The following is a 25,272-nucleotide window of genomic DNA, read 5'->3' as shown; positions in this document are numbered from 1 at the left end:
GATTTAGTTAATGTGGAGAGCAGTCTGATGATAGGGATTTCAAAAAAATTCTCTTCAGATGATTCTAGTATGTAGCCAAGATCTAGAATGATTATTCTAGATCCTTGTTATACAAAGTGTAGTCTGTGTACACACAGCATGGACCTGGAGTTTGCCCCAGATCTACTGAGGCAGAATGTGCATTTTAACAGGATCTGTTGGTAATTCATATGCACATTAAAGTTTGAGAAGCACTACTCCAGAAGGAATGTGAGCTCTTGTAAAGCATCGCCTGGAAGGAACTCTTTTGCATCATCAACCAATCTGTCCACTGGCATTTATGGGTTTTCTAAAATATAGCATATAGGGCTTCCCTGGTGGCGCAGTGGTTGGGAGTCCGTCTGCCGATGCAGGGGACACGGTTTCGTGCCCTGGTCCGGGAAGATCCCACGTGCCGCGGAGCGGCTGGGCCCGTGAGCCGTGGCCGCTGCGCCTGCGCGTCCGGAGCCTGTGCTCCGCAACGGGAGAGGCCACAGCAGTGAGAGGCCCGCGTATTGCAAATAAATAAATAAATAAATAAAGTAAAATAGGCATATAAACCCTATAACCTCAACTGCAGATGATGTGTCTACAACAGTCTAATAAAGATGAATTATCCCACTTCAGAAAAAAATGAGGAAAAGTGTAGACAGTTTTGGATTGTTTCTTCCCGGTCTGTCTTATAAACTTGGATACCTTTGCTGGTAGTCTTGCAAGACTTGTGGGTAAGGAGTGAGATGCCAAAAGACTAAATAAAACAATGATATTTTTTTCCCCACAAAGCAAGGAGATACTACACACGCCAGCCTGGTGAGTTTGCCTGCGATCCCCCGCAAGCTTCTAGAATGGATTATTAAGAAGATGATTTGTGAGCTCTTGGAAAGGGACTCACTAATCACTAGGAATGAGCGTGGGTTCATTAAGAGCAAGGCATGCCAGACTAAACTCATTTCCTTTTGGATGGGCTTACAAGAGGAGGCCGCAAAAATCATTTACCTGGGTTTCGGCAAGGATCTTGAGAAACCCTTCTGTGATGTACTTTCAGGCAGGATGAAAAAATGGGGTAAGCTGATATAGTATGGATGGTTTAATGCTTGACGGGTTAAATGACCACATACAAAATGTATACATTTAATCAATTATTGTAAACCCAGGAAGACAAGTGCTTTCCAACACTTGGATAAAAGTGAGACTTTGACTAAATCTGGGATTAAGATGAAGCTTGTAAGGATATCTGTGTACATTGTACAACAGAAAATAAAAATCCTCGTTGTCACCATCAGGCCTTTTATTGACACAATACTTTTCTATATTATAGAGCACTTTCAAGTATATTATTTCATTTGATCCTCAGCACAAACCTGCAAAATTAGAATAGTGATTATCTCCATTTTACAGATATGAAAACTGAGGTTGAGCGATTCAGTAATTTTCCAAGGGGACAAATAGTTGTGAAGCTGAACAGAAAAAATACACTCTTACTGTAATGTAGTTGTGACAGATATGAAGCTGTATATTTCAGCTCTAAAATTAACTGCATAAATTCAGAGTGAAGGCAAGGCTTAGAAGTACTTTTATAAAAGGCATAGGGGTTTCTGTTAGCTTAACCTTAGTATGAGCCCATAGTGTTTTGTGATTGCTAAATATGCTATTGAGATCCGAAGGGTATATTAATGGAAATATGCAGTCCACCCTCTGGAAGAGATCATTTCTTTCTATCTAAGGTTTGCCAGAGCATTTCTAAGGTGTTGTTTTATTCAAGTTTCTGCATTTGAAGAAAATGGGGATGTTTCACTTGTAAAAGCAAAGACTTAAGGAAGGATTTTACATTACGCGTTTTCTGTGGGTCAATGTGTATGAAAATTGGAAGAAGGCAGTCCTCAGAAAATTGAAAGAATTTCCTCAGCATTACAGCTACCTGATAATTGAAGGGACAACCATTCGTGATAGGTGTTAAGTCTCCTCTGGGCCCCCAAACCCCCTGTACCCCTCCTCTAGAAGGGTTCAAGTAGAGGTTTGGTCAGCCTCTTGTTTGGTATGTTGTAGAAAGCGCGCATTGTATCATTTTGAATGGCCCTTCAAATTCTGTGATTTTTGAAGTCTAGGATTCATTCTTTCCCTGTGTCCAGATGTATATGATAAAGTCCAACTTTGGGGCATCAATTGATGAATTCCCCAAATTGACTGCTGGGGTTAAGATGGAACAACTGCTTGAGTAATGATTCTGCAAAATAAGGGAGCTTTGGCTAGTTTTGAAGTTTCTTGTGATGTGCCACCCTTTATGGGATTTGTCTCAAGCTCAAAATTAATTCTAGCCCCTGTACATTCTGCCAGGCTATGATGTCATAGATCATAGGTCATAGGCTATGATGTCATAGGTCATATGTCATAGGTCACAGACTATGATGTCATAGGTCATCTTTGGGTCTTTAGCATGTGATACCAAAGATGGTCTTCTGAAATAAGAAGGGATTTCCTCACAAAAGTCATCCTTTATAGGTTAATAACTCATGTGGATGGCTTGAATTTCTCTGCACATCCTTACCACACTCAGGTTCAAGCATGACTCTAGCCAGGATCCTGTAGAGTTAATTTAACATATGATGGTCTGGCCTAGGGCCTATTGTTGGGGATGGGGAGTGGGCTCAGGGAACATCTTTCTTCTCCAGGCCTCTTTTGACCTGTCAACACCAACCGTGTGGTTTCCTTTTCAGGTATTTCCCCAACATGGTGACCATTTCATCACATTGCCTGCCTCCTTAGGGAGGAAGGTTGAAAATGTTGGTCTATAGCAGAACAGAGTAGCATGGAGCTCTGGGAGTGAAGGGGAGAGATCAAGACTAAGTCTGGGGACCTGAACAAGTCTTCATTCTTAAGAAGCCTAGAGGCCAGATTCCATTGGTAAGGAAAGGAAATGGAAAAGAAGGGGGAAGCTGAAGTAGATTTCAACAGGAGGGCCACAGGTTTAGCACTGGGCAGTGGACAGCGAGTTAGTCCTAGGCACCTCCTGCCCTTGAGAGTGCAAGGTCAGGATCTCAGAATAGCCTGAGACAGCACAGCTTAGTGGTTATAAACACAAACTCTGGAGCCAGACTGCCTGGGTCCAAATCCTGTCTCTGACACTTGCTGGCTGTATCACCTAGGCAGTTTGATTGATTTCTGTGGCTCTGTTTCTTTCTTTGTAAGAAATGTGAATAATGATAGTACCTACCTCATATATGTACTGTAAAGAGTACGATGCTTAATAAACGTAAAGCTTTTTAACACACCCTAACAAATACTAAGTGAATATGAGTGTCTGTTCAACAAAATAAAGAAAAAGGTAGGGTGCGAAGGTAGACAATTTAGTAAATATTTCTTGTATACCTACTATGTTCCAGATACTGTGCTAACCAAAGTTTAGTATGGGAAAATCTGGCTTTGGAGTCCGGCAAAATTGGATTCTAATTACAGCTCTGACCTTGGCTATGAGCTGGATGGCCTTGGGCATGTCCCCTAACTTCTCTGAGCCTCTGTTTCCTCATGTGTAAAGTGAGGATGATAATAGCACGGGGCCACACAGGATTGTTGTTAGGAGTAAATGACTTAGTACCTATATGGCTGGTGTATATGAGTGAGCTCACTAAGTGGTAATACATGACTTCTGTAAGCTGGGGCCTATATGATGAATCCTAACGGGGACAAATGTCAAATCTTAAATCTGAGTTTAAAACTCAATTGCAAAATAACACATCACTTGTACAAGTGAAGGACAAGAAAGGATTGAACTGGCAAGATCTTGTGTGAGAAAGAGCTGTGGGTTTGGTTGACCACGGTTTCCTATGAGCCAACAGTGTGATCTGACTGCCCAAGGACTAATGTAATTTCAGATGGCATTAAAAGAAATGGTGAGTTGAAATCCCAGAAAATGATCATTTCACTGTCCTCTGTACCCTGTGCTGGTCAGATCATTTTAGACATGTAGGACTTCATTTTGCTTACATTTCGGGATGGACAATGACAAACTCACTGACAAACTGCCCAGAAGTGGTGACCTGGATTGGGAGGCAATGGAAAACCCTTTCTTGAGGATGAGATTTAAATAACCCAGGGAAGGAAGCACTAAGGCAATATGTGAAACAGTGATTTCTTCTAATGAGGATGTTTATAGAACACACCCCACATGCAATCTGTCAGCAAATCCTGTTGGCTCTTTCCTCAGATTATATCAATCAATAATCCAACCATTTCTCATCACCTGTCTGCTATTGTGCTGACCTAACCTGCCATCTCTTGCCTCATTATTGTAGTAGCCTCCTTGTAGATATCTCTGCTTCGACCCTGACCCCTCAGTCTATTCTCTACACAGAAGACAGGGTGGTCCTATTTAAATGTAAATCGAATCATGTCACTCCAGTGGCTTCCTAGTTCATTCAGAGTGTAAGTCAAAGTCTTCACAAAGACCTGCAAAGGTCTTGCTTACCCTGGCTCCCATTATACCTCTTTGACCTCGTCTCCTACTTTCCCCCTTGCTTACACTGCTCCAGACACTGTAGTCTAGTCACAGTGTCTTGAACCAGCCAGGCATTCTCTTGTCTCAGGGCTCTTGTACTTCCCGTTCTCTCTGACCAGAACCCATTTTGCCTAGATATCTGCATGGCTTACTCCTTCATATCCTTTAATCGTAAGTCAAATGTTACATTCGCAGTGAGGTATTCTTAGTCACCCTTTTTAAATTGCAACAATCTCCCCACAAAACACACACTTCTACACCTCCTTTCTCTGCTTTATTTTTCATCACATCTTTCATCATTGTTTAATATTCTATATAATTATTCTATATAATTCACGGGTATGTAAACTATATAAAACAGCTGTTCTTGCTGAATCTGGCAGGAGTCGGGTAGGCATGAACTCTGCCCTCTCCAAAACCTGGATAATTGAGAGTTAACTACATAGAGATACATTTGCAAATGAGTGTTGGCCAAACCCTGGAAGCAACACTGAATGAGATATTCTGGACTCAAGGAAGACAGCTCATATCTTCCAAACGTTGTAAGACTATTATGTGTAAGAAGTAGACTTCATCTAGGTTGCAACTTGGGTCAGAACTAGAGCCAGTGAGTATGAAGGGAATATACACAGGCAGATATGAGATCAATCAAGCAATCTGAAATTCTCAGGTTGTCTCATGGAGTGGTGAGTTCCCCATCGCTGGAGGTGTACAGAAAGAGGCTGTGTACTACCTGGCAGCTTTGCTCTAAATGAGATTCTGTACTGCGTTGGGGACTGGACCACACCACCTTGACAATCTTTGTAGCTCTAAGATGCTGAGGGCAAAGATGTGGCCCATGGATACAGGGTAATTTACATTTGTTTTCTAGAACTGAGGACAGGATTGGGGGCCTTTGTTTCTGGAGTCCCAGAGACAAATTCTCCTCTCAAATGTCCATTCCACCCTAATTGAGATTCCATTTCCCAGAAATTACTTGATGCTGCGCTGATTAGAGGCCAGCCAGGGGTAAAGGGACTGATTCCCATGGCAACCAGGTTAAAAAAACATACCATGTGGAGCATTGTCAGCAACAAGCTACGTTTGCATTATAAATAGATATTTAATTCATTGAAATAGCTCTGACAGTGAGTAGGAAAGTTAAATCCCAAAGCCACTCTTTAAGTATTTCACAGTTAATTTACAACTATTTTTTTCTCTTCTAAATCACGTAGAACTTGGTTCTCTAAGTGTAAGAATGGTATATGTGAATGCTTTTAGAAAACCAACTAACAGTCCAGTGTCACAATATTTCTCACTATTTGTTTCTCACTGAAAGATTTATCAGAATTTTCTCTTATTGCACGGGTATCTATCTCTGTTTGACTCTTTTTGATACTGGAGACCCCAGGTTCAATGTCTGGATTTCACAAGTCTTTTTCTATCATTTTTGCTTCCTCTTCATCCTGCTTTTCTAATGCAGAGGTTTCTGTAAATTTCAGTCCTTGGCCCTCTGCTCTTTTCTTCCCATCTCTCTTTCCCTGAAGAGCGAAAGCAATCAAGTGATCACTTGCTAACTTGCACAGACCTACCACTAGGCTTGACAATACACGTTGGAATAGCCAATGATTGGAAAACAAAATCAGACCTGATCAAAGGACTTCTATCCTAAAACCAATGACCAGAAACAGGCCTCCCTCCAGTGTTCGAAATGTACAGCTTGATTGAGGGTTAGGGATGGAGAGTTTGAAGGCAGCTAGTGGTATTTGGCAGAAAGCAGCAATTAGGTTTTCCTAAATTCAAACGTAAAAGCATTTTTGAAATGAATTTTTAGAAACACTATAAGAAATGCGTATATGTGACTAATAGAATCTCATCAAATGGAAATCAGAGTGAGGCTTTGTACTTCTACATTCCAAAGAGCTTAATACAAATCAGTCTATAGTACTCAAGAGTGTTTCATTCTGTAAGGATTAAGGGAAATGTGACGCATTTTATTTTCATTAAGTTGCTGGGTAAGTAAGCTTCCTGATATAAGAATATGGGAGTTGTTTTCTAAATTTTATCGTAACCAAGGATAAATAGCTCACCGTGTGCAAAACCCTTGTACATTGCTCTGTTGAACAGTGAGAGCTTAGAATTAAACAGTGTTGGGAGGTCAGGAGCTTTAGGATCAGATGTGAAGGGGTTGTGACCTCCTCTAGGACCCATAGGTCAATTCTTCTGAGGTCTTGAACAGGTTTAAGGAATTAGGTAAGCCCCCTCCCCCAATACAACCCTCCTAATGTGTACTGGATTCTCATCCAGTGCGGCAAGTCGAATGCTGATCCAAGGGAAGAGACGAGGGGCTCAGAATGCGAGCCAGCCTCCGTTTGGGATACTGGGAAGGAACAATGGGACAGGACCCTGGGAGGTCCCCTGCTCTAAACCGATCACTTCATTTGCTTACTCACTCTTTGAGATCCCACCACCACCAGAGAAAAGGGGGCTTTCTTTAGGGAGGGGCAAACTGTTCAGCTTTCATCAACCTTTCACCCTTAAGAGTGAATTAATGTACACCCGTGGTTGTCAGGTAAGGGCCACAAAGCACACTTTGCCAATTTCAAAGTTCTGTCGCGGACTAATCCTAACGTTGGAAAGCAGGTGTGCTACAGACCTAGAAGTCACATGGTAGAAAGTATGTAACTTCAGTGTTTGCCCTCCTCAGGCTCAACTTGGAGAGACTATTGCGATTCATTCATTCTTCCGTTCATTCAAAAATGAAATGGGAGGATGATGGGACATTCTGTTCAGTTACCATGTCCCAAACCAAAATGGACGTTTTGGAGCCTTCCCTCCTCCCCAATTCCATCCTTGAGCTCCTTTCTCTGTACTAGCAGCGCTGCGCTCTCTTATTCTGCCGTGGAGGTCAGCTCCAATACACCATTTTTGCTAAGTGTTAAACAAACCAATGGAAAACCACTGCTGCCATAGTTTTTGCAGTTAAATAGTGAATACTCTCTTTATTCAGAAGAATACATTTTTAATAGAATTTCATGCACCAGTAAATCAGTACAGTGAGGAGTTACGAGGGCAGGGAATCTCTCGTCAGGAAACATCTCACCCTGGTAGGGCTCTCAACTCCTAAAATCCCCTTGACCTCTCTGATGTGATTAGTGGCCAAGGAACAGTAGATGGGGTGGACTCCCAGGGAAACCAGTCAGATTTGCAAGTCTCTGAGGATAAAAAAGAGGAGAGGAAAGCTCTTGCCAAGGAGGGGATTATTATATTGGGGCTGGCAGTTCCACTGAGGTTCCCTGAGAGATTGATGAGGGAGAGTTGGTATTGGTGCCCGGGTCTCCTTCTTGGTTACACTCTTCCAGGGCTATGGTCTGGTCTCTTCCATCTGTCTCTGACCCTCTGTGTGGAGAAAAAGACATGACTAGGGGAGGACCCGGAGCCATCAACCTGAGAACAGGGTGCACCGTGGGACTCAGATGCTAGAGGAGCGTACGGACCATTGTTTTAACAGAAGCCCCTGGGTTCACAGAAGGAGGCTGACATAAGGCGATTACCTGGTTCGGAGTCGAGGCCACTTCCTCCACTCTATGGCTAGCACCACCCCCAAAGCTACAACCACCACCACGATCAGGGTACTTCGGACAATATTCCCCACAGTGCACTCCTGAGCAGCAGGCCCTGTGGTGATAAAAGAGCAGAAACCAAGGCCATAGAGATCAGTGCATATGTGTTCCCCTGGATCTCTTGTTGCCCCCTCATCTGGCCTCCTCCGGGGTTCACTCGGGAACCATGTGTTGAGGCTGCGGATGGGGTGGTCAGAGGCAGTGCTTATGCTGAGGCAGAAGCAGCCCTCCTTTTGGGGGGTGGAAGAGGCCTTGAAAGTATCCTTCTCACTATCTTTGAGTGAATCTGAGGTTCCACCTCCTTACCATCCCTAGGAGAAAGAAAAATGACCACACTTGAGGTCTCTGACTCCAAACCCCTCCCCCTCCATGTTTGGCCTGTCTCCATGGAGACTATCTCTGGGATCCCAGGTATGTCATGCCAGAACCATGGAGGGATTATCATCTCACCTGCTGCCCCCACCAGCTCCAGGGGATCACTAGGCTCTGACCAGATATCAGGGTAGGCCTGCAGACGGTAGCTGCAGCTATAGTTTCCAATGCCTTTTCCTTCTACGTTGTTGATGGCAAAGTCACCATCCTCTGAAAACTGCTGAGGTGCTTCTTCTCCAAAATGTTCCAGGACAAACTCCACACCTGGCAGGGGTCCTCTGCACTGAAGGGTGATATCCTTTCCTAGCTTGAACACAGTACTGGGCCAGGCTGACAGGGAGGGTTTAGGGGGCTTATCTGCAACCAACCAGGACACCGAGTTAGAAATGGCCTTGAACCCAGCCCTTTTACCCCCTTAGGGCTAACTACTAAGAAACGACAAAATCTAGACAATAACTGAAACCTCCAAGACCTTACCAGTCACCCAGATCTCCAGGGAGTCACTGTGATTAGAAGCTGCAAAGGGAGCAGAATCCAAATAGTAAACACAGCTATACAGCCCAGAATCTTTACTGCTCACGGCTGGCATCCGGAAGTCAGCCCTGTACCCTCTTGGCCTCTGTTGCCTGAAGGGCTCTTGAGTATCCTTCTTCAACAGGACAAATGTTGAGTCTGGCAGCTCCCCTTGACATTGAAGAGTCATGTTTTCTCCAGGGGCCACCATGGGACCAGGCTGGGCTAATAGGCTGGGTTTGGGGAGCAAACCTAGAAGAAATTGACTCTTGGTCATAGAGAGGTGGCCACTTTCCAGGGCACCACCGGACTCTCAATAGAGAGGAGAGACTACCGCTTGCCTCTCCTTGAGCTCTTGGCAAACGGTTTACCGTTTCCCATGAACCATCCGACAGCTTACTCACTCTTTTCTATACTCCCCTGCCCGCCCCAGAGCATCTTGCCCTTACCTGTGACTATGAGTTCCAGGGTGTTGCTAGGCTGTATCTTGATAGGGCTGGTCCAGTCAGGATGGTAGCAGCAGCTGTAACGACCTATGTTAGCACCAGATATATTGGTGATGGGGAATGCCCCATCATTACTGATGGGTCCCCAGAGCTGCGCTGAAGTGGCTTCTGTTTCTTTGTGCAGAATGTACCCTACTCCATGGACTGGCCCTTGACACCAGAGGGTAACATTCTGCCCCATGGGAACCACAGAACTGGGCTCAGCAAACAACCGTGGCTTGGGGAACGTGTCTAGGCAGAGACCAAAGATGGAAAGTGGTTAGTGTGCAAACTTATCACTTGCTGAATTAGCCCTGTACTTTTCTCCTTCCAGACACCACCGTTCCCCTCCATGGCCCAGCCTAGCCTTCCAAGAGGGATCACCGTCTCTAACCCCTATTCCAGTTGTCTCTGTCCCCGTCCCAAGCCTTTTCTGCCCTTACCAGTCACCCAGATCATAAGAGGCTTGCTGAGATATGACCCCCTGTTTGACATAGTGGTTTCATAGTAGACACAGCTGTAGTTCCCAGAATCATCCGCTCCAACAGTGTGGAGGAGGAAGTCGGCCACGCTCCCGGAGGCACTCTGAAACTGTAAGGGAACCTGGGTGCCCTCCTGCAAGAGGGCAAACCTCATGCCCTGGAAAGCGCCTTGGCAGCGCAGGGTCACATCCTTCCCAGGAAGCACCACAGGCCCCGGCTGTGCCAGGAGAGTGGGTTTGGGGTAGAATTCTGAAATCAAAGAGATCACAACATGAGAGAATCCTGCCCCCGGCATTCTGAACATTGTGTTTTTAGTGTTATTAGAAGAAACGATATATGCTTATTGTAGAAAATTAGAAAATACAGAACCAAAAAAACCTATGAAGAAAATACAATTCTACCGCTCCAAGATAACCATTCTCTCTACGTTTTAATGTATTTATTTCCCATTTATTTTTTTGTACACGGCCATGTCATCGTAGCTATAACTATTTGCATAACTGGGCCTACTATATGCACAATTGTGTAGTTTAATATTTTTCACTTTATATTGTAAATATTTTCCTATGACGTTAAACAGCCTTTGCAAACTATCATTTGTAATGGCTGCATAATATGCACTTGACATCTCAAGGTCTTCGCCCTTTCTCTGAGGGCCATCCAGCCCACCAATCTCTGACAGCCCAGCTAAAGAAAAAGTGGACATTGGGCCTAAAGCTCAAGGCCAAGCCACAAAAAGCTTTCAGAAATAGGGCAACATGGGAAACACCCCCATCTGCCTCCCTTCTTTCCCCAGAAGTGAATTATTTTCCTCCCTCTTCTCTTTCTCACCTTCCTGTATTAGTGATCGTATACGCAGCTGCCTTACACGGACTGTTTACCGTGTGCCAGGCACGGTCCTAAGCGCGTTCTTGGTGACTTTTAGAAGGAGCACTTCTTCCTCTCCCACTGACAGCCCTCCCACCCACTGCCCCGGAGTCAGTACCACCTCCACCTGCATTTCCCCACTCCTGACCTGTCACCACGAGCTCCACAGGGTCGCTGGGCTCAGACCAGATAGCAAAGTCATAATAGCGGCAGCTGTAATTCCCTCCATCACCAATGCCCACCGAAATGATCAGAAAGTGGGCCGCACTGGCTCCTGGACTCGCCCAAGACCTGTCACTGGACGCTATTTCACTTCCATCTTTGTAAAGAATAAAGCTCATTTGCTGGTGGGGGGTGGAGCAATTGAAAGTCACTCGGGCACCAGGAGCGACCACAGGACTGGCCCATGTCTTGAATAAGGGCTTGGGGTACATTTCTAGAAGGCAAAAAACCAAACACAATACAAAACCAAATTCAGAGAAAAGAAAGATAGCGAATGTAGCAAATACTGGTTCCAGAAAGCTGCTTTGTTTCCTATAGTATTTCATTCAGAAGGAGGTGCATTTAAAAGTCAAGGCAAAACCACTTTGCAGATGAACTTTTCACAGAGACTCCTCACCCCACCCCTCACCTCCTCCCGCCGAATCCTCTCACTGCCAGCAGAGCAAGCAATGGAAGCTAAAAGAGTGAATTGTCGCTGGGGCTCTGCTGATTCCCTGAGCCTCAGTTTGCCCGTTTGGACAAGAAGGGGAAATGGTACCTGATCCACCTCCTTTGAATATTTGCTCTATAGCTCAATGAGAGGATTGATATGAAAATAATTAGAAAAATTAAATCACCCTCTACAAACCCCAGCTATTAATAACGATTATGGCTATTAATATCGTGCAGCCAGAGGCCCTGGCACTCCCAGCGCCACGCCTGCCTGGCTCTAAGATTGGACACAGGCTCCTAGGACCGGCAGCAAAGTTTGCTGTGAGGAGAGGAGTGTCTGACCCAGAGCTTTGCTTCCCCACTCCTCCCTCGCACACCCCTTTCAGCTCTACCTTTTATGACAAGCTCCAGGGGCTCACTGGGCTCAGACCACTTGAAGGGGCGCTTTTCAGTGTGAGTGCGGCAGCTATAATTGCCTTCATCTTTATCCTCCATTCTTTGGATTGTAAAGAAGGCTTCTCTCCCAAGGGCACCAAGTTGCTGGACAGGTTCCTGCACTCCCTCCTTATACAGAGCAAAACCCATGCCTGCCAGCCATCCCTTGCACCGGATTTGCAGTTCCTGGCCCCGAACTGGGGGGGAAGCCGAAATGACAGGTTTGGGGAGGATGTCTGGAAAACGAAACAGGGAGGACAAGGAGTCCGAAGTTTGGAGGTGCCCAGATGGGACACTCGGAGTCACTTTGTCAGCAAAATAGAAATCCATCCTGGACTGGCCTTTGCCTCTTCCTGTCAATCTTCTCAGAGCGCTGCTCCCCACCCCTCCCCCCAGTTCAGTGCCCCCCTCTCCTACAGGCGGCAGAAGCCCCTTGGGCTCTGGGTCTCTGAGCAGTCCCCATCCCTAGGGACAGTGTTGGATGGAGTCCCAGGGGCACTGGAGATCACTCCGTGAGGACCCTCTGCCTTTTCTTACCTGTCCCCACCAGCTCAAGTGCCTGACTGGGCTCTGACACAGCCATCTCCTCCCACGAATGGCAGTGGTAACTCCCGGTGTGGCTCTGGGTCAGGGCTCCCAGGGGGAAGGCAGCCCGGACCTGCTCTGAGGCCGGCCGAGTTGCAATCCACCCGGTCCCGTCCTTCAGCAATACAAATTCCTTCGTCGAGCCAGAAGGGCTTCTGCACCAGAGGGTTAAGTTCTTCCACGGGGCCAGAGGGAAGTTGGTCTCTGCCCACAGCTCAGGCTTTGGGGTTGGCATGATTATTTCTAGAAACAGCAGAGTTAGTGAAGCCATCCTCCCTCCCCCCCCTCCCCTTTTCCTTGCCCTTGAACACCCTCCCCAGATCACATTGCCCACCTCCCCTTTCAACCTCAATCCAAACTCTTTCCTTCTCTCCGCAGGTGCTGGGGAAAGGGGAAGCTGATGTCTCAGCTGAGGCTCAGGAAAATGCAGAAGCTTGGGGGAGATCTTGCAGGCAGAAAAGCAGAGTTGGAGGCTGAGTTTTGCCAGCAGCTTTAGCAAGTGCCCCTTCCTGGCTGTCCTTCCCTCCCACCCAGTCACTCCCTGGCCACTGACACTGACACTCTGTAGTTATTTCGGATCTCCAGGGAGGAATGTCCCAGTCTGGAGCAGGAAAAACTCACCAGTCTCTTCTGTCAATACCCCATTGCACAGTCCTGCAAGAGAAATTGCTGCCAGGGTTTTGTCCCCTCCCCCACGGGACTTCACCCCCGGCCTTCTGCCCAGGCCCCTTCCCCACCCCCTTGTACTCACCCCAGCAGAGGAGAGCTGTGAGTATGAAGAGCATGGTGACCCCTTGAGCTGTTCCCAGCAACCAGGCTTCTCTAGCAAGACCAGAAAAGAGAGGAGAGGAATTGCCTGGATTAAGGGGAGGGCGGAGAGAAGGGGGCGGCAATTTATGTCATTGGCTTACTCACCACCCAATAGGGATTGGGTATGGCCAGGATAATGGGATATAATCTTTTCTGACATGGATGACTGTTCTTTTTGAGGGCCTCACCACCTACAAACCTCTTGCTCTTTCATGACCCACGTGCCCCCCGCCCCCTCCCCCATCCCCAGACGATATCAAATGTCAGGTCCCCAAGGCCCCTGATTAGGCTGTTGCTGGAATTGAGATGTCAGATGTGAAAATGCCTTTGTAACTCCAGCTCTCGGAACCCCTGGAACTCAGTGTGATCGGCAGCTCTGGGTGGTGGGTGTGGGGGTGGAGGGAGAAATCTTGGGTGTTTCTCAGTCATCAAGTTTAAGTTTGGAAGCAGTTTTTATTATGGCAGTATTGGTCCTCCGACCCGACCTGCCTCACCTGCCTTTGTTATGGAAGGGTTGCCTAGGCAGCAACAGTGAATTACCAGAGGATTGTCAGTGCTGAGCTAAGCTTGTCAGAGAGTGGGATCTCTCTACCCCCACCCAGATTATGACTTAGAAATGTGCGGCATTTTTAGGTTATGGGTCCTGTAGAATCAGATTATATTAAGCCAAAATTCATTTGACGATTTTTACTTAGAAAACACTGACCCTCCTTCCTGGTCAGGAAAACATGCTTCCCAAGCTGCATTCTCTGAAATCTGGTTTCTGAACTTATTCTTTGATGCAATGGTCCTGGGCTGAGGTGGGGGCACTTGAAGCTACATTTTTTTCTAACCTCTGGCTTGAAGGTTACCCCGGTGTATGTGGAACTCAGGATAGGTTCTGTGGAGAACTAGGACTTGACCCCCATTGAAACTGTTTGAAAGCTCAAAAGGTAGTGGTTCTGCAGAAAGGTTAGGTGGCTCCCTTCTCATTACCCAAGCAGTCTGTCCCTCAGATCCCAGTGGGAAACACAGACACACACAGTCATAGCCATAATCCATTGTATATTGAAGACTCCCAGGCACACGAAGTGCTGTGATCATGGTGGGGGAGGGGTACAGCCAGGATCACAGGGTGGGGGAAAGTAAGCAAGGCATTTGGGAACAGAGGCCCCACCAAGCTAGGAGCTGTCACCTCTCTTCTCATTTTCAGGCAGAATAGCCTGAGCACAAGGCCATAAGGATCAGGGAGAGAAGGAGATGAGCCAGGGGACACAGAAGGATAAAAGTAAATGGCAGGAGAACCTGTTTGGCTTGACATTTTATGGGTCAGAGGAAGCAGTCCCAATCCATTCAGATGCCCACCCAGGCTAAGGCTGTATTCTCAGAACGCTCTGCGCCGTGGTTGGGGGCCAGAGTGGCAGAGAGCCTGGCTTCCATAGCAGCTAGGATGGACTACAAGGCTTGCTAGCCCTTGAGAGCCAGGGGTAAGGGTGAAAAGTTGGGATGGGAGGTGGATAACATCCTGGGAGGCAGGACAGTATGGCTTCTTACAAAAAAAGTTCAGCCGAAGTTAACGTGGAAGACAACAATCATCTCTGAGAGGCAGGGTGGCTTGGGAGGGAGATTTGGGCACCCCCCCCCCTGGGGGAATCAGTGAATGAGGTTCTGATTACTTCTCCAGGCTCTCAGAAATATGCAGTCCTCCGCCCTCTGGCTTGGGTGCTCACCCCTCTGTGAGGTGAAAGAGAAACTGCTGGAATGGGAAAGTCTTATATGTGAAGCCCAGAAGGTAGAGGATACAAAGGGTGCCCCCCTGTGGCTTGTCTCAACTGGAGTATGACCCATTCCTGAACCTTTGGGGAGCCTGAACTCAGCTAGATTGAGGAACAGGGGGTTGGGACAAGACAGTTACCTGATTCTGAGTCTCCGACACTTCCACCTTATCCACAGCTCTACCGACAGCAAGGCAACAAGCTGCATGATTAGGGACAACCTGATAGCCTCATTCAGAATGTAATTCCAGGTGAGAAAGCCTGTGGCCAGAGAAGACCAAAAGCAGGGACCTTGATGGGGACAGGGACAGTTGAATACATTCATGGGGCGGAGGGGGATCTGGTTACTGCAGGTGAAGGGAAGTTGAGACGAAAGTGGCCTTATTTTCATGAAGAATAGGACCCTTGAAAGTATCCTGCTCACTGCCTTTGAGTGACTGTGAGACCACTCCAAAGGAAGGATGCCCAATCCCAAGGGCTCTGACTTACAAGCCCCCAACTACCCTTTCCACATCCCTATGAAGAGTGTTCCTCTCACCTCCTGGCCCCATCAGTTTCAGAGGCTCACCGCGATATGACCAGATGTTAGGATGTGCTTCTATGCGATAGCTGCAAGGGTAGGGCCCCGTGCCTTTCCCTTCAACATTACTGATGAGGAAGTCTCCATCCACTGAGAATTTTGAGTACGTTGCTCTTCCTTCCCATTCCAGACAAAATTCAAGCACTGGTTGAGGCACTTGGCACTGAAGGGTGATGGCCTTTCTTAGCTTGAACACGGTGCTGTGCCAGGCTGACAGGGAGGGTTTGGGGGGCTTATCTGTAACCAATCCAGAGACCAGAGTTAGAACAAGTGACTTTGAACTCAGTGCCTCCTCCCTCAACAAATGTTTCTCAGGTCCTTATTTGGTCTTCTCTTTTTTTTTCCACTTCCACTAGATCACTAGCTTCATCATTCGATTGTGCATCAGAACTCCTTGGCCCATTCCTTGATTCTCTAAAGACTCCTAGGTTCCTACCTTCAAGCAGAAAGACCCGTACCTGTAAGTTTCCTCTGGTCTTAAGGAAAATAACTTTTCTAGGGGTCACAATGGGGTTTGTGCATGCTGAGAGACAGGGCTTGAGTATCAACCCTGGGAGAGAAGGTACCTAAAGTTTTTGGAGAAAATTCTACACCACCCCTCCTAGTGTGTTTTTCTTTGGCTCATAAATCCAAGAGGGTACAGGGCCACTAGCTCCTTCTTATAACACTGTAATGATGACAAAAACAAACGATAGTTGTTAGCACTTGCCTACAATCACAAGCTCCATGGTGTTGTGTGATGACATCCTGATGGAGGTCTTCCAGGAGAGGAGATAGTGGCAGCTATAGATGCCAGCATCACAATAGGTCACATTGTTGAGGAAGAATGACTCATCATCACTGATGCTGGTGGTACCCAAGAGCTGAAGTGTTTTGTCTTCTCCTTTCTTATAGAGTGCAAGCTTCACTCCATCCACTGGCCCTCGACACCACAGGCTCACATTCTGACCCATTTGGACCACAGGACTGGGCTGAGCAAGTAGCCAGGTCTTGGGGAAAGTGTCTAGGACAAGACCCAAAATATAAAAGGCTAACTGTCTGACTTACCCCTCCCACTACTTAGGGTTCTTTTTCTCTTCCTCCAGTCCACCCTTGGCAAATCCCATCCTAAGCCCACTTAGACAAATTCTGCTCCTTCCCCCACCATTAGCCCTGGATGCATGCATGATTAGGTTCTCCGGCAGGCCCTGAACAACTTGTACACCCTTAGCCCCTACAATAGGTCCCACTGCATCCCCCTCTCTTACCGGTTACCCAGATTTTCAGGATATCACTAAGGAGTGAACCCCTGTATGACCCATCATAGTAAAAACAGAGGTAATGTCCAGCATCGTGGATTTTCAAAGCCCGGAAGAAGAAATATGCCTCATTTTTTAATGGCCTCTTGTGGTAAAAGGACTTCTCCAAGTCTTCAACCCTTATTAAAGCAAAGGTCATTCCATAGATTGGCCCTTGGCACCTGAGATTCAGGCTTTCTCCCGGTGCCATGATGGGCCCAGGATAGGCTGTCAGAGTTGGTCTGGGATAGAGTCCTAGAAAGGGAAGAGACCCTGAGTTAGATGTAGGATGATTCTTCCTCATTATATTCTGGTTTAATTTTCCTAGTTTCCTTAGATAGAAAGTGATAGCTGAAGTTTGCCCTCTGCTTCCTCTTCCTTCCTTGAATCTCTGCCTCTTCTAGGAGGTAATCAAGGGTAAGTTCACTTATGCCCCTTCCCTCTCACCAGACTCTATCAGCTCCACTGAGCTCTAACTATGTGTAGGGCGTATCTCAGTGGAATATCTACATTTGTAATTCCCTGTATCTTTAGGTCCCTGAAATGCCAAATGTAGTTCTTCAGACCACCCAAGAAACCAAACTTCTGAAAATGACTTTTATTCCATCTTCACAAAGCATGAATGCTACTGCAGTATTAAGGATGGCTTTTGAACACATTGAGTTCACAGAGGACACTTCGCACAGGGGATTGAAAGAAGCCAATAAAGAGGGATTGGCCAGTAAGCCTGCAACCCAAAGAAACCTCTGTTAGTGGACTCACACCCTCATTTCCATGTATTGTTCCTCCAAAGAGATTAAACTACAGAATAGAGGGCAAACTTCACTCCCAAACCACTCCTTCTTACCCATCCCAATCCCAGGTAGGCCCACCCACCCATTCTTGGAAGGATCAGCTCTATCATATGCTCATTAAGCATTTAGGATGCGTCACGCATCGTGTAGGTCTAGGAATATACAGGTAAAGAAGATAGACACAGTCCCTGTTAGCCAAAAGCTCATGGCCTAGTGGGGGACACCAGCACTAGGGGTAACTGCAGAAGTGTGTGTTTGTGGCATCCATACTGGAAAGACATTCGTACAACAAACATCCATAACACGCAGTTCAAACAGACAGGTTTTGTTCTTTGATCCTCAATAAAAAGCTATACTAATAAAATTAATATCTACCATTTATTGAGAACTTATATGCCAGGCACTGTACATATATTATATTTAGGCAAATCCTCACAACAACCCTGTGAGGTAGGCATTATTATTATACCAATTTTGCAAATGAGAAAACTGAGTCACAGAGAGGCATCATACAGTAGATTGGATAGATGCTGTTATTCCATTTTAGAGTGGGGGAAACCGAAGCACAGAGGTGAAGTAACTTGCTCAGTATCACACAGGGAGGTAGTGTCAGAGGTGGAACTAGAAACCAGGATTACTGCTTCTAAGTCCAGGTACTTTGTGTGGCACCACAGCTTTCCCCAAGCCTATTTAAGTTGATGAGGGAACTAAAGCAGGTGTGGCCAATTCTGTCTAGAAGCATCCAGGCCATGGGGTGGGGGAGTTGGGGGTGGGGTGTGTGTCTCGTGTTTGGACATTGTGGGGAGGCTTCTACTGTGTTTAAATCTTGGTACTGCCTTACTGGATCTGTATATACAAGACTAAATTAATTTATAAAGTCCTTTCTAAACTATGAACTACCACTTTCTTTGTTAATTTTTTTTGTTTATTTTTATCACCAGCACTAGCAACTCATTCTATTTTCCACACTTAAAAATAAAAATCAGGAATAGAATAAAAATACTTTAAATTTAAAAAATCAGTTTACAAGACTGCAGTGGCAGTGCCTGGCACATATTAAGTGCTCAATAAATATTAGCCTAATGCATGAATGAATGCATGATTGTCGACAAATAGAGAACAACAAAGCTGTGATGAGCTGAAGCTGCTGGACATTTGTCTGGACTCACCCACTAGCCAACTGATTGGCTCCCAAACATTTGCCTCATAGCATGTGTGATTCTAATTTGCATCTCAGGAAAATGTCAAATGACTCTAGCTCATGGGCCTTGCAGAGAACTGGGCAAGGAAAATAATGTCAGAAACCCTGGCTCATCCAACCATGATCCCGGGGACAACGATCATCAGACCCCAGCAGCCGTAGCCACACCCACCTGCCACAATCAGCTTCAGGGGGTTGCTGGGCTCTGACCACAGGGTAGGGAGCATCTGGATATGGGTGCGGCATACGTAAACCCCTTCACTCTCAGGTGTCATGTTGGCAATGGAGAATATGGCCACCGTCCCCGTTGGGACTTGGTAATCCACGGGTTCTGCATATCCCTCTTTGAACAGCATGAATACCAAATCCTGCAGCCAGCCATGGCAGAGTATGTTAACATTACATCCAGGAAGAGGGGAGGTCTCAGCCTGGATCCAGAAGATGGGCTTGGGCAGCTGGCCTGGAAGGAGAGAATGAACTGGTATTCAGGTGGAGCAAGGGTAGTGCTGCTCTACTTAAATGAGTCTTCCTTGTATGACCCTTATTTGTCACCCCTTCTTTTTTTTTTTTTTTGCGGTACGCGGGCCTCTCACCGTCGTGGCCTCTCCCGTTGCGGGGCACAGGCTCCGGACGCGCAGGCGCAGCGGCCACGGCTCACGGGCCCAGCCGCTCCGCGGCACGTGGGATCTTCCCCGACCGGGGCACGAACCCGCGTCCCCCGCATCGGCAGGCGGACTCTCAACCGCTGCGCCACCAGGGAAGCCCTGTCACCTCTTCTTTCCCCATCTAGGGCATCCCCTATGTTGAGAGCTTGCCCTCTAGATCTGTTCCAGAGTCTGTGCCCTCACTCTGCATCTATAGAGACTAGGCACTTATTTACTAACTGTGGAAGGCATGCATTTGAGGCAAACGAATGAATTAAACCCTGCTCTGGGAAGGCAAGTTTGAGTCCCAGGAGCTGGAGTTTATTCTTGATCATCTATCTCTGTCTTCTTACCTGGTGCCTCCAACTCTAAAACTTTACTGGGCTCTGACCAGCCTGTCTCCTTCCAGTAGCAGCACCTGTAAAGACCTGTATTGGACTGAGTAAGGGCACCAATGGGGAATGAAACTTGGAAGGTCTTGTGGGAAGGGCGGATCCAGGTCATCTGTGTCTTATCTTTCAGCAACAGGAACTTGCTTGAAATCCGAGAGGGGCTTTTGCACCAAAGTGTGATGTTCTCCCAAGGGGCCTGGGGGTAGTTGGTCTCTATCCACAGCTCTGGTTGAGATTGCATCAATGCTGTCAATTCCCAAAGATAACAAAGATGTCAGCAGTCCAACCCTCTCCCTCCCATACCATGCCCCTCCAATGTCCCTTAAAATTAGCCCCAACCCGGGTTCTTCCTTCTGCCTTCCCTTGGGGACAGGAGTGCATGCTCTTATGGGGGGTGGGATAGGGACCCCAAGGTACTTGTTTAAGGAATTCAAGGGAGTTGGGGAATGAAGTGCAAGTCTTGCTTCCTTTCCATCTGAGACAAAGTTCTTTACTATTTTGTGGGAAACCAAGTCATGAAGTAAGAGGTCCTGATTCCCAGCCAGCTCAATCTGGAAATTGCCTTTGGGATCTCAAGGCAGTTACGCCCAGGGCCATGGAAGCGAGTCAATGTCTTGTGGCCTTCAGGAAGGAAGGTACTTGAGGTAGCAGGACTCACTTACCTACGGGTGACATACCCAGACTCAACCCTGAAAAGAGAGATTATGGTAAAGGAGAGCCCCTCATTGTTCCCACCCACCCTCAAAGCTCAATATTCTCCATTCCCTCCCCATAGGGGTAACTATGACAGGTTCACTTGCCCTGCCACCACTTCCTTGTACTCACGAATGCAAAAGAGTAAGAGAGTGAATGTCCGCAGCATGGTGGCCCCTTCCCCTGGCCTGTCCAGGGTCATGGAGCCTCTGGCGTCTTGAAGGGCTTTGCCCCTCATCAGGTGGTGAGATCTAAAAGCAGAAGTGTTTTTACTCAGGGGACTGATCCTGCTTCGGAAAGTTTAGTTTGGATCAGTAAATTGCACCTGACATCCCTCCCTTCCACTCCCTCACTGGCATACGGGGTTACTGGCTACTTCTTCTCTTTGTCCCTTTCCCTCACTTCCCCCTTCTCCCACCCAAGGTCTTTGCTGGTATCTACCATGTCCGATTTATTGAAATGTCTGTTTATCCATGGGATCTCAGAGGCCCAGAGGCCTAATCCAGGCCAGCTGAAGCCCCAGGGTATGAGGGAGATGGGAGGTGTAGAGAGTCCCCTTTTCAGATCCTTTACGCATACACATATATTTTTGTCTGAGTACTTCAACAACCTAGCAAAGGAAGGGTTTCTACCATCACCATTTTGCTGGCTAGGAAACTGAGGCTTAGACAGGATATATAATTTGCTCAAAGTCAAAAAAGGTATTAACTATCAGAGCCAAAGTTCAAATCCATGTTTAACTCGAATGCTTATGCTCTAAAACCAGTATTTAAACTTTCAGAGGCAGCCCTTGCCCCCTTTCTCACCCTACCTCACCCGTACCATCTCATCCCATCCAGGCCTCCCCTTATGCAGAATGTCAGAATGCTTCAAATCTAATATTACTTCCCTTCTTATTTCTTACCCCCCCAAATCTCAAAGCCTCCATCTTGAGTAGGTGTTGGGGAATCAAATTACTTGAGCTAATTGATGTAAGATGCAAATGATTTATTGGCTGCCCATAATTTATAAGCATTCTTGTTCATTGCCCCTAAGGAAAACAAAATTGTTTGAATTTCAGGGAATATGGCCAAGATATTTCAGTTCAGCGAGGCCTTCTCATTTTCTTGCAAATCACTATTGACCACAGGCCCTACACGTCTATAAGGAGACCCCTTACACTTTTCTGCCTCTCCTACCCCACCCCCTGGACCCAGAGTATCCTTTTGCCAAAGAAAGGCATATGCCCATCACACAAACTCAGGCTAACTCTCTTCTACCAACTCTCTGCTCAGAGCCTGAGGTTCTGACCTATCCCAGCTGTTTAATTCTATTTCAACATAGTGGGATAAAGGCAGCTCCCAGAACAGAAAGCGGTGATTTTGCTTCCCCAAACTGATCCTGATATTGAAGTCCCTAATTTGCTCCAGTGATAACACCAGGAGGGATAAAGGAGCAGGAAAAAAGAGGAAGATTCAAACATCTGGGCTGTAGGAAGCAGGTGGACCGTCAGAGATCCAGGGCAGCACAGTTTCCCTTTGCATTTCTTCCATTGCATTGAAGGATGCTCAAATTACCCTCTCTGAACTTTTCTTATCTTTAAAGTTGGGGAATAATATATACCTAGCCTTGTTGTTGTGCTAAATCTGAGATAATACATGTACAGTGCCAGGCACATAGTGAACATTTCATTAAAACTTGGCTATTTTTCTTCCCAAAGGGGGTATTAATCTGGTATAGGACCCTAAAGACGCTCTTTCCATCTCACCTCCTACAGACTCTTGCTCCCACTCCTCTCAGGGTCAGGCCCAGGCCCAGGCTTGGGTGCCACCCTGTTGCTTTGTTCCTCTGAGGCTTGGGGCCAGAATTTATTTGGGGAACTCAGGTTTTACTGCCAAGGGAAAGGTTCAACCTGGGATTCCGCCCGGGGAATGCCATCTGAGATTCCAGCCTTGCCACTTGGACCCCTAAACCAGGGTTTCGCTTCCTGGGGGCTTGCGGGGAATAAGGGAAGCTGGGTTTCTCAGCATGGCTGACCCCTCCGCAACCTACTAAGGCAACTCTACCATTTATATCCAGCCAAAATGATGAATCTTCTGTCCAGGGAACACTGGAAGGAGCTGCGGGCTTCAGGTTAATTGGCCACGCCCATTTCTGGCCTTTCACACGCCCCCCAATCCCCCCCCCCACTTCTGCAGTCTAGCCTTTTCACCCTTCCCTTCTACTCCACCCCAAGCACTTTACACACCCTTAGGCAGCGCCGCAGTGCTTTTGAGGGTGACAAACCTGAAATGTCTAATGGCTCTCGCCCCCTGCGTAGCTTTGAGGGCTCCAGGAATCAAAGGGGTTGGGCTCAGCGGGGTGCCGGGTACATGCTCCGCTATAGGTTTGGAGGGAAGACTGAGAAGGAAAAGGAAAGATATCTACAGTGCCCAGAGATTCTCAGCGAGGCACGGCTGGGCTCGGGGAGGGAAGGAAAAAGGGAGGGATGAAGGGGGTGTGGGGGGGGAGACTTGGGAGCATTTAGATTTACGGCAATTAATTACATCAGGGAGATTATTTCGGCGTTTTGTTTAGGATCTGATGGGCAGTATTTAATCTTCAGCCACTGGACTATGCGCTCATTTGCAGGTACTTACGGTAGTTGAAGGCCCGCTCCGCTGTTGGAGATTCTCCAGTGAGCTCCTCCAGATGCAGCAAACTGCCCGGCCGGCCGGGAGAAGAGCAGTCTAAGGACAGCCTCTCAGGCTCAGGGCCACGCCTCCCTCGCTCCCCCGCCTGCTCCGCCGCTCCAGCCTCCCCCTCCTCCCTCTGCCAGGCTCTGGGAGCCCACCTACACTAACTCCCTGACACCTGCAGTCCTCTGACAACGGGATTTCCACGCTCCTCCCAGCTCCCGCCCCTCTCACGATTCCCCGCGGAGGTTGCTGGAGCCAAATTCAGGCCCCTGCCCCCTCGCCTGTCGCTCAGAGTTTCATTGGGTCATTGTCTTCTGGAGGGGAGAGGGCCAGCTCTCAAGCCTGCCAAAGCTGTAGATCCCTCCTCTTCAGCTCCCCAATGCCTTTAAAGGGATCTCAGACCTTCCTCTGCCCATCTAATACCCCACTTAGGCATAAACACCACCCCACCAGGGCTTATATGCCTACTATGTGCCTCTGAGCCCTGGGCATCTATTATTTCAAATCTTCATAGCAACACTGCAAGATGTGTTACCTCCCTCAATTTTACAGATGAGGAAACTGAAGCTCAGAGAGGGTTAAGTAACTTGGACAGCCTTCAAAGTCCAGCTTGGACTAAAAGCCCAGGCTTTAGAGACATACAAATTTGGATTTCAGTCTGGTTCCACTATTCAATAGCTGAGTGACCTCAAGAAAGTGAATTAAACTCTCTGAGTCTCAGTTTCCCCATCTGTAAAATAAAACAACAGAAGCTATTGCACAGGGCTTCGATGGGATACTGTAAGTAAAACTTACAGCATAGTAGGCCTGGTACATGGTAGGTGCTCAGTAAATGGTAGCTGCTGCTGTTGCTATCACTACCACCACTACTACTATTATTAATCTGTACAGCTTGCCACAAATGCTCTAGAGAAACATGATTTCAATGATGTAGATAAACTTTCATAAATTTAGTTAACCATGAATGACTTTTTCAAATGATTATGTATGGATAAGATACTAACCAAAGCTCCTGACATATCCTATACGATGGGATTAAAGTATAGCATCCACTGGACCCCCAGATCCATTGATTGTTGTAAGAAATAGCCACATTTTTCTTTATGTACAATTTTTACATTCATAGAAGATTAAAAATCATCTAAAGAAAAAATACTGTGATTTGAGAACAAACTACATAAAAGTAAAGTAACTGTGCTTTTCATAGGGAAATTGACTATCATATCTTCATGCATCAGGGATATCAGCTGTGGCTTCCTGGCATCCTCTGTTCCTACACACCATTATAAAGTACAGATTATCACATAAGAATAGAATAACCATATGAATATAAATAGGTATTTTAGGGGCAAGTTATTTAACCTCTCCAGGCCTTAGTTTTCCTATTTGTAAAATGGGGATAATAATTGTACTTAATATCACACAGAGTTTTAGGTATGATTGAATGAAAATCCCCCTGTAAACTACTACATAGCGCCTGGGACACAGCAACCAACCATCCACTAATTCAATACAAGTTTGTTGAGTATTTTCTTTGTGCCAGACACTGTTATAGATGCTGACAATCCAGGGAGAAAGGCAGTTTCTGCTCTTAAGGAGTTTGTAGTCTGAGGATAAACAGTGATAGAGAACAAGTAGGAGAGAGCCAAAGAAGGGGGTGCCATGGGAATCAGAGGATTGCAGTAGGAAAGACCAGCAAGTAAGGCATGGAGAACTGTAAGCAGTTTACTGTTACTGTGTGCCGAAACCAGGGCAGTGGAAGTAAAGAAGGAAGAGAGAGCAAGGGTTCCCAAAAAATTTAAGTGGTAAAATTGGCCAAACACAAATGGTTGTTTGGAACACTAAAGTGATAATTATTATATGTCAGGGTGGAAATATCCATGCCTATTTTCAAAACATTTATCTAGAAATCACTATGATGGTATCAGGCACTAAGTGCTTTATAAATATTAACTCATTTTATCC

At 46.6% G+C, this 25,272-nt stretch overlaps 1 protein-coding gene across 1 annotated transcript; it reads right to left on the bottom strand.

The window, feature by feature from the left end:
* Nucleotides 1–7,468: 7,468 nt before the first annotated feature.
* On the bottom strand, nucleotides 7,469–23,349 carry IGSF1 (immunoglobulin superfamily member 1). The gene is made up of 20 exons (XM_059049948.2): nucleotides 23,269–23,349; nucleotides 20,783–20,901; nucleotides 20,620–20,646; nucleotides 19,919–20,203; nucleotides 19,094–19,381; nucleotides 16,897–17,181; nucleotides 16,359–16,652; nucleotides 15,608–15,886; nucleotides 15,210–15,330; nucleotides 13,257–13,327; nucleotides 13,127–13,159; nucleotides 12,458–12,748; nucleotides 11,878–12,156; nucleotides 10,980–11,267; nucleotides 9,926–10,213; nucleotides 9,447–9,734; nucleotides 8,962–9,249; nucleotides 8,563–8,841; nucleotides 8,044–8,167; nucleotides 7,469–7,888 (listed from the first exon to the last, which is right to left on the bottom strand). The coding sequence occupies exons 2-20, from the start codon at nucleotides 20,886–20,888 to the stop codon at nucleotides 7,753–7,755; spliced, it is 4,050 nt and encodes a 1,349-aa protein (XP_058905931.1). The 5' UTR covers nucleotides 20,889–20,901; nucleotides 23,269–23,349; the 3' UTR covers nucleotides 7,469–7,752.
* Nucleotides 23,350–25,272: the final 1,923 nt, after the last annotated feature.

Source organism: Kogia breviceps, chromosome X, assembly GCF_026419965.1.
Source record: "Kogia breviceps isolate mKogBre1 chromosome X, mKogBre1 haplotype 1, whole genome shotgun sequence".
NCBI lineage: Eukaryota > Metazoa > Chordata > Mammalia > Artiodactyla > Physeteridae > Kogia > Kogia breviceps.
The sequence above is the reverse complement of the archived record's forward strand: the minus strand, read 5'-3'. Positions and strand labels throughout refer to the sequence as shown.